This window comes from Salvia splendens, chromosome 4 (genome assembly GCF_004379255.2).
Source record: "Salvia splendens isolate huo1 chromosome 4, SspV2, whole genome shotgun sequence".
NCBI classification, from domain to species: domain Eukaryota; kingdom Viridiplantae; phylum Streptophyta; class Magnoliopsida; order Lamiales; family Lamiaceae; genus Salvia; species Salvia splendens.
Genome location: NC_056035.1, coordinates 23,156,160 through 23,165,775, shown reverse-complemented (window position 1 = coordinate 23,165,775; position 9,616 = coordinate 23,156,160). Strand labels below are relative to the sequence as shown.

The 9,616-nt window shown below is 39.9% G+C and overlaps 1 protein-coding gene across 1 annotated transcript; it reads right to left on the bottom strand.

The window, feature by feature from the left end:
- Positions 1 to 7,851: 7,851 nt before the first annotated feature.
- Positions 7,852 to 9,270, bottom strand: LOC121800847 (protein PSK SIMULATOR 2-like). The gene has a single exon (XM_042200341.1). It carries the CDS (start codon positions 9,268 to 9,270, stop codon positions 7,852 to 7,854), a length of 1,419 nt encoding a protein of 472 aa, XP_042056275.1.
- Positions 9,271 to 9,616: the final 346 nt, after the last annotated feature.

Here is a 9,616-nt window from a genome sequence, read left to right as displayed (position 1 = left end):
AACTATGGAGCCGTTGGGGCGATAAACCAAGAGACCGGAGAGGCCGAGGCAATTGAGGACAGCCGTCAGAAGGCTGAAAAGAAAAGAAAGGGAAAGGAGACAGTTCTTCCTTCTCCGAAGAGGATGCGCCCCGCCACCCAGGGGATTGTGATTTCCGATGCATACCAACCTGCCCCTCCACAAGAAGGAAATGAGGGCAGCGATGCAGAGGGGAGAGAGCTCCGATGGGCCCGAACCTCCCACAGGCAACAAGGAAGGCCTGCACCACCCACTGCCGTCGACTATTCCAAACAAACTGTGGTATTGACCACGGATCTCCTCAATCAGATGCTGATATTTGACAACCCCAAGTGGAACGAGGAGATCCACCAGAGGGAAAAGCCCACGAAGCGACTGAAGGCCGGCAAGAAACTCCACCAGCCAGCCCTGGCGACTATCAGGGTTGAGGAGAAGTTTACCCAGTACATTACTGGAATTGGTTTTGACTGGCTGCTGGAGATTGAGGAGACCTTCGTGCCAAAGAACCTGGCTAAGGAATTTTTCACTTCCTTCCGGTTTACCGGGAGTACAAACTTGGAGGCCAGGAGCGTCTCCTTCCGGATGTTCGGGCGTCAGCAGGAGATGAGCCTGAATGAGTTTTCTGTGAGAATGGGGCTCCATACAGAAGCCCAGGTCGCTAACGGAGAGTGGTTCGGGCGGGACATTGGCCTTCTTCAGAGGAGGCCAGATTTTGATCAGCAGGCGGTCTGGCAGGCCTTGTGCAACGGACGTGCCCCCGAGTTTAAAGCTTCTGAGTCCAGAGGGGACCATATTGCTGATCCGGCCCTCCGCCTTGCCCAAGTCTACCTAGCCTGCAATCTCCTTGGCCAAACCAATATATTGGCGATCATTACTCTGGCCGAGCTCTACTTTATGTGGAGCATGAAGGAGCAAAGGAGGGTGCACCTGGGCTACTGGATTGCTCACTCGATAAGTCAGATTGCCAATCGCCCTGCCCGCCACCTCAACATCTACCACCTTCTCGGAGCCTACCTAAGGCGAAATTGGACCCTGGAATTCCAGGAGGGTGTGGAGCTTCCCAGTCGCTGCCCAAAGCCAGAATTGTTTAACATTGATTTCTTTGTAAGAATTCAGGTACTTGAACGCCTGCGCGACGGGAGACTTCGCTTCAACTCGAAGGCTCGGAAGGAGAAGCAGATAGAGCAGCAGGAGACCAGGCAGGAAGAACTCCAGGAGGCCAGACGCGAGAAAAAGAGGAGGCCGGCTGATCGCCCGGCGAGCCCAGCAAGGCCACAGAAGCAAAGGTTGGAAATAATGCCAGTAACAGACCCAAAGGAGGCTGCACAAATGAACAACGAATGGAGGCTCCGCATGGAGTAGATGCTTACGTAGTTGGTGGAGAACTCACACGCCCAGCTGGTTGCTCAAGCTAGGATTCTGGAGGCTATCCGCCGACTGACCCTTGCTATGCGACCACCACCTCCCTCTACAAGCTCTCCTCCAACCCGACGTCCATCATCCTCCTGGCCACCCTTAGCATCTCCAAGCCAACCCCTCAGGAAACCCTAGTAAAATTCCCCCGAATCTCAGCTCATTTCAAGTTCAAAACAATTTTAATTTCATGTTGGTCGGTATATACTGGTATTTCTTTTGTTCTCTTACACTTAGACCTGTGTTGGGTCTAAGTGTGAGAAGTTATGCATGTTCATTTTTGTCATGTTTGTTCCCCTTCCTATTTGTGTTTTGGTTATTGTTTTTTCTTTTTGCATGTTTGATTGTTGGCACTATCTCACACCTAGCCCAGTGTCTGGTCTAAGTGTGAGAAGTTTCACTTGTTTGTGCTTGTGCCTTTCCCTGTACCTAACCCTTTTTCCACTGCATCCAATCCCTCGAGGACGAGTTCATATGCAGTGGGGAGAGGGGACGGGTTAGTTACAGTAAAATCATACATGCTCAAAATCTTCAAAAAAAATCAAATTCCAGTTAGTAATAAATAGGCAATATGCATGAAATTGGATGAATGGAAGACTTGATTACTTTTTGGAAGAGTTAGAAAAATGATTCAGTATGCTCACATGTAAAAACTTGATTGCAACAACTTGATCAGTTTGAACGACGCAAGTATGATGGAAACGCTCAATTTTTAAACTAACTGTAAAAGCCTCTCTATATGTGAGTTATAATCCAAGAGTAGAACACTTTCTAATATATTTACAAAAGAAAATTTGACGAGAGGCTGACTTTTAATATTGAGATGAAAATTGCACAAGTAGTAAGGACTAAAGACACTAAGACTTAGCCATTTGAGCCATTTCGTTTCCTTCATTCCACAAACCCGTCACGTTAATCAAGGCACCCCCTAGTTAACCACTTTGAGCCCATACACTCTTACCCATTCTTTGAAGCCTTAAAACCGAATTTTACTTTTTATATCACATGAGGAAAAAGGGTCAAAGAGATGAAGTTTTTCCAGGGAAACGAAAGGGGATAGCAATAGAATAGTCGAAATAAAGGGTAGTTGGGTTGATCAAGATTAGACAATCAGGTTGATCAAGGTAAAAAAATCGAGAAAATGTTTGAGAAAAAAAATCGAGAAAAGTTGTAACCTGACCCAAAAAATCAAAAGTCAGGAAATAAGCCAAAAATTTAAAAGGCTAAAGGTCGAACTCTGACCAAATATCCAGTAAGAAAATAAACATCCCACTCTGATCCAGCAAGTTTAGTCGAATCTTTGGCCTTTTGACTCATGTGATTTTCTTTTTACAATTTAAAATTTTTATTTTAAACTTAGAACCCCTAGGACCCTACCTTAATACGTTACTACCCTTGAGCCCCGTTACGACCCAAAACAAAGACCTTAAGGAACTATCTTGTGCAATTCGATTCAAGGTATTAAATTTGTGGCAACACTGAGTGAACAGTCCTAACATCTCTGGTGAGAAATGAGCGACTGAGTGAATCCAACAGTGGTTTAAATTGAGCAATCTTGACAAACTGACACCTTGATCAAGCAAATGCGAAAAAGGAGAAATAAGAGCTACTGGCAAATGGATTGACCTTGACCTCCGGTATGATTGTTGGAAATTTATTCGGTCTAATGCGTACATATAAATATGTGTTTTTGGTTTTGAGTCTTGTTTTTCTTTTCGTCTTCTTTTTACTTTCTTGAAATGAGCAAACCATGCCTGAAATTTGCCTTATCTTTTCTTTTCTTTTTCTTTATACTTGAGGACAAGTATGTTTTAAGTGTGAGCAGTTTTATAAGGCCTATTTCATGCATCGGTTTATGGGTAAAATGTGTGCTATTTGATCGGTTTATCGCGTAAAACAAGTGTTAATGGTGCAGAAATGCCGCTTGACCAAGGTAGCAAGGCTGAACTGATCAAGTAAGTACAAAAGGCGATAAAAGGTCAAAAATCGGGGGGAGTTGATCAAGGGGGAGTAATCAAGCAGTTAGGCGGATTCCGTTGGCTTCTATAAGAAGAACACGCAAGGAAATGAGCTGGATGAGGCGCACCATTCTGTTATCAAGGACGACGTTCTAGAAGGGGACACGTGCTGGCATATGAGACGCAAGGACGGGGCTGAGTCACGAATTTGTTACTGAAAAGCATCGTCATTCTAGAAGGGAAGCACGTAGCAATCAATGAGTCGCTCACTCTCAGCATAAGCGAATATTCCCTGTCAAGATCGTTATCCAGCTGGAGGTCGAAGTCGAGCCTATAAATAGATGATGTCCCACCACAAGAAAGGGATCCGATCTTTTACTTTCCGTCTAGTTTAGCTTAGTTTAGTTCTCTAGCTTAGTCCAGTTTCTAGAATAGCTTAGCTTAGATAAAGTAATGCGTAGTTAGAAAGGGGAATTAAAGAAGCGATGCAAAATACTTGTTATCTGTCAGCGTATTCCTAAATTACCTGCCGAGATTCTTCTCGGTTTACTTGCTTTCTTATTTTCCGAAGTATTAGCTTAGTTTCAATTTCACGCTGTACTGCTCTCAGTTTAGTTTAATCAAAGTTATTACGTTTTCATCCTCGCATTTACTGTTACGTTTTCACCTGCAATTCACTTGACCCAGTAGTTAAATTTACCTTGATCAAGTTAGCAAGTTTAATTCTGCCTAGAGTAAAAACAGTAGTTAAAAACTCTCAAGTTAAAGCATGGCAGCAGCCAACCCCCTGTTCACTACACACACTCTCGACACACCAACTTCTCTATGGGATCGACCCCGAACTTGCCGCTTTACTGTTAAAGTAGTGCAAAATTGGGAGTTTATAAATTACATTGGTAGGAAACGAGCGAGAGCGAGTTTGAATCGATCAAGTGGCAACGACATTTGCTAACTGATCCAATCGGCTCAGTTATTTTCAATATAACTTGGTCCAAATTCGCGCCCCTCTCGAGGCCTTCCAAGGATATTATCAAATTGGCATCTCCCAGCGTTCGATTCATTGCACTAACGATACTAGCACCACTAAGACATTAATGATCACTACTCAATCTATAAGTATTCTTGGGCAACAAATACCCTCACCAATTGATAGGCCAAAGTATTTTTTAATTAATATTGTATGCTCAATGTTATGTCAACAATGATTAAGAAACGACAATCACCGAGACCTCGTCTTTCAATAGATAGCTAAGAAAGACTTATCTCACTGTTTGATCCTTTCAATGCTATAGCCCACTGAGGTTATACATTTCCTTATGTAAGGAAACATCCAGACCGACGTTGCAACCTTTCATGATGGGTCAAAGTAGTGCATTTCTAACTAGGGAAGTTTTTGTGTTTTGTCTTCTATTGATAATCTAGGTATGTCTAATTTTTGTTGTCATAATATATATTCATATATTGATTTTTTTTATAGTTTTTCTTTGGCTTTTAATTTGTGTTTTTAGTTTAAACTTTTTTTAGAATTTTGGGACTTTGGTGATGATTTTTATGATTGTGCATTGTGGTGCATTATTTTTCTATAAGTTTGTTGTATGTCCAGAAATATTTAAATTCCGAAATTGTTTCTTCCACAAATCTATTACTATATCATGTGATGTTTATATGGGATTCAAAAAGTGCCCATATTCTGAAAAATATTCAATCGTACAATTCATTGGATTTACCTCTATGAGTGGGAAGGTTGACAATAGATGAACAATGGTCGTTCTCCTTCAATGTTTTGTTTGCATGGATAAGATTATAACGTACTGGTAGTTTATTACCTTTCGATGACTGTCCTCTGAAGTTTGCTAAATGGTAGTATATGATATTGAGAATGCAGTGAATAACCGAATAATATCCGAGAGGTATGTGATTTTTGTTAATTTATTGTTAGATTATTTCGTCTCGATAGTTGTTCTCAAAAGTTCGCATATATCTGAAGAAACCTGTTTTCTGTCGTGAAGGATTGAAGATTTTAGTTTGTAATGATGAAGTTGATGGTGTCGACAATGCTACTGCTCTTAATATTTTGTACAAGGAGGTTTTTCAAAATTCATGAACTTACTTTCTTTATTTTTGTTATTTAATGTTTTGTCATTTTTGCTCATTATAGTTGCCTTTACCTTTCATTGAAAGCAGTTACTCTTATTTTGTGGTATTCTATTTTTGATTCTTTATTGTTATTGTTCATTCCCGAAAAATGTTTAGGCCATGCATCGCATGTGAGTACACACTAGTTTAACCTAATGTGCGTATTAAAAGTCCAAATAAAATAAAAGTAAAGCAAGCAAATGCACTGGCACGCAGACTGGGCAAGTTAGCAAGATGGGCAATTCGGACAATGGCGAGAACTTTTTACACTTTTAGGGAAAACTAGAACTCTACGGAAACAAAATGGAAGCAACTTACATGAATATTCTCACCTACAAAAGGAACTAAGCTAAAAGGCTACTAAAAGTAAATTAAGTATTAAGTCCTTAAATGAATCTAGAAATGCTAATAAAACTAGGAAAGTGACATGTTCATATTAGGAACTAAGCTAAAAGGCTACTAAAAGTAAATTAAGTATTAAGTCCTTAAATGAATCTAGAAATGCTAATAAAACTAGGAAAGTGACATGTTCAAAATGTGAACTTTAAGATCATAACTAAAGTGGCTAAAGGCTGAAATGAAAAGGAGGTGGAGTGCAAGAAAGGATTGACTAGATAAGGGATGCTCCTATCTCTAGTCTTATTTTACCAATTTTATTAATTTTTATGTCATTTCAATTACATATAATTTTATGGGACGGATATAGTAGTTAGATAAACAAGCTAAAAAAATAAAACAAATGAAAAATTACACAAAAAAATAGAATAATGCAAAAAAAAATGCTTACTCATTATAGCTACATTATTTTGCTCCCTCCGTGCCCCAAATATTGTCCCACTTTGACCCGACACAGATTTTAAAAAATGTAATGTAAAGTGAGTTGAAAAAGTTAGTGGAATGTGAGTCCTATTTTTATATATTAGTTTTATAATAAAATGTGAGTAGGAATGAGTTAGTGAAATATGAGGTCCACTATCAAAAATGGTAAAAAGTGAAATGAGACAAATTTTGTGGGATGAATGGAAATGAAAAAATGGGACAATCTTTCAAGGACGGAGGGAATATTATATAATTCACATTTCTATAAAAAATAAAGTACTTAATTATTTATTAATTTTTTCATATATTAAGATATGGTTTCATTATTATTGCACTGGTGATTTATATTTTATTATAATTTCTTTTAAAATTTTAATAAAGATTAGAAAAAGTGAAAAAGTATAGAAAAATTAATAAAGAGAGAAAAATTTAATTCTCCCTCCGTTCAAGTTAAGACGACACACTTTCCTTTTTAATTTGTCATAAATAAAATGACACATTTCTATTTGTGTAAACTCTCTCTCTCCATTTAATACACCCAACAACTTTTATACTCTTCAATTAAAATATTCAACACTCTTTCTTTCTCCATTTAATATCTTTATCCTCCTTTTTCCTCTCCAATTAAATAAATTAACCAACAGTTCCTAAAGTCTCAGACCGACTAAGAAATGTGATATTTTTACGTAGGGGTAGTAAAATAGATGGAAAAGTAGATAGGAAAAAGTAAGAGAGAATGCCAAAAAAGGAAGTGACTCACTTAAGTTGGGACATCCAAAAAAAGGAATATGAATCACGATATAAGGAGTACCATATACAAATAAATAACTAGATATTGTATTAAATTTTAAAATGATAAAATCAATTTATATAAGAAAATATATAGTACTCACTCTGTTCAGTATTAATAGAGTCATTTTGTCATTTTGGTCTGTTCCATAATAATAGAGTCATTTCCCTTTTTAGTAAAAGTCAACACATTTTTCCACACCTACTTTACTCTCTCTTACTTTTTTCTCTCTTCATCTCTCTACCTTTTTCATTTTCCACTTTATTCTCCATTTAGTTAACTCATCTAACACAATTTTTCTTAATCTCCGTGCCGAAAAGAAATGTCTCCATTACTATGGAACGGAGGGAGTAATAGTATATTAAGTTACGGAAATTATCCATCCATTAAATATACAAATTATTTTATTTATGTAATATGTTAATTAGTGTTACCATTATTAATTTATAATCTTAATGTATTTCCTAAAATAATAGTATTAAAATGAAAATATATTTAAAAGTAAGGATATATTATTCATTAAAAAGATAGTAGTATTATGTTTTTACAAGTTAGGTAAATTTATTCTCATTCAACAAAGTGGAGAGGAGAGGAAACTCAATATATACTTTTATCCAAAAATAACTAAACAAATGCTGCCATTAAATATTACATGAATCCAAATTTGAAGGTGAAGAAAGTAATCTGCAATGAGAGAAAAGTAGTTGATGAATGTGGTCATTCTGATTCCCCATAAACACCGCGATTCTCAAACCTATAGACGCAGCTGAGCGCCACGAGCACTTCAGCAATGGCCGCTTCAGTCTTCTCCTTATCACAGAAATGCAGCGTCTGCAGCAGAAGCACACAAGGCTTCGTATCGAACTTGAGCTTATCCACATGCCTCTCCATCTGCCACTTGACCGTATCCTCCGCCAACGGCCCCAGCCACCCCATGATCTCCACCGTCGCCGCCCTCCACCCTTCCGCCAGGAACGCATCCTCCTCGCTGCATCTCATCAGCTTGCTCAGCTTCGCCCTCACCGACACCTTCAGATTCTCCGGCAGCATCTGGTACAGCGCCTCCCGCTCGTCCCGCCCGATCGCACACGACGTATCTAAATACTTCTTCACCAGAAGGATCACATTCGCGTAGTGCAGCGCCAGCCCTGCCCCGCCCAATGTCGACGCCCCCGCCGAGTGGAAAACTCTGTTGTTTTTCGTGATTTTCTCTCTCTCGGTATCGAATGTGTCCCAATCGTTGAAGAATATCCCCGATTTCCGGAATCGGATTTTATTAGGTTTAAACTCTGTGTTGACATGGCCGGGATGTTCGACCATTTGCTGCTTAATCTTCTGAATCAAGTCGAGATCTCGCTGCTGCTGTAAACACGCGACGCTGAGCAACGAGATCGCAGGGAGAATCGTGATGTACGGCTTGAAAACAGAGCAAATTCGGATGTACACGATGATCACAATCGTCGCCATTATGCCCACGCATTTATCACGCGATTTGCGCCACAGAGAAGTTTCCTTGAGATATTTCACGTCCCTGCGCTGGATCTCGAGTTTCTGGTTGAACAGATTGGAATTCGCGTCCAATTCCTTGTTCCTCCGCTTCATCTTCCTCTCCGCAACCTCCATCTCCGCCAGAGCCGCCAGCGCAGCGTGCAGGCTCGACGTCGTGGAAACCAATTTCTCCATCTTATGCACCCGTTTCTCGGAATTCCTCGATCCGTATTCCAATTTCCCGAAATCCATGACGCCGAGCTTCAGATCCGCGTAAACCAGATCGAACTGGTTGAGCCACGGATCGCCGCAGTTCTTCCCCAAGCGAGCGACGACCGCAGCGGCGCGATCGAGGTCCTCGGTCCTTTCGCCGCAGGCGAGATTGAGTAGAAACGCCTCGTCCGTTGAGGTGAGATACGAAATTCCTTTGGATTTGATGACGCGGTTTTTGAGGCGGGAAATCTCGTCGTCGGAGATGGATTTGTAGAGAGAGATTAACCTCGACATGGACTTGGCAGTCTCAAATGCGAGGATTCGCAGACGAGGAGCTTTCTTCTTTGACTCGTCGGTGCAGCGGCGGCGAGCGTGGTGGTCTATTTTGGATGAAGCGATATCCGGCAGCCAATTTTTATGCTTGAAACCTACCATAATGGATTAGGGCGATAGAATGGAGATAATCGGGGGAGAACCGAGCAGATTCCGAGGATTTGTCATTGGAATAGGGTTTCAATTGGGGAAGATGGAGCTTTATCAACCGTTCGTATTTAATAAATCAAATAATAATAAAACAAAGAAAAACACAACTTTGTGTAAAGTTACAAAATTTTCTCATGCAACGGCCTGGAAATCGTCACTCTCAATCTAACGGCGGTTGTTATCTCGAAAGAATTAGTGCATCCTATACCAATTCACAGTACCAATTTGTATATCCACGTTTTTATTTCTAATAATAAAAAAAATATTCGAATTTAAATCATGGTTAATTCAGTTTAGC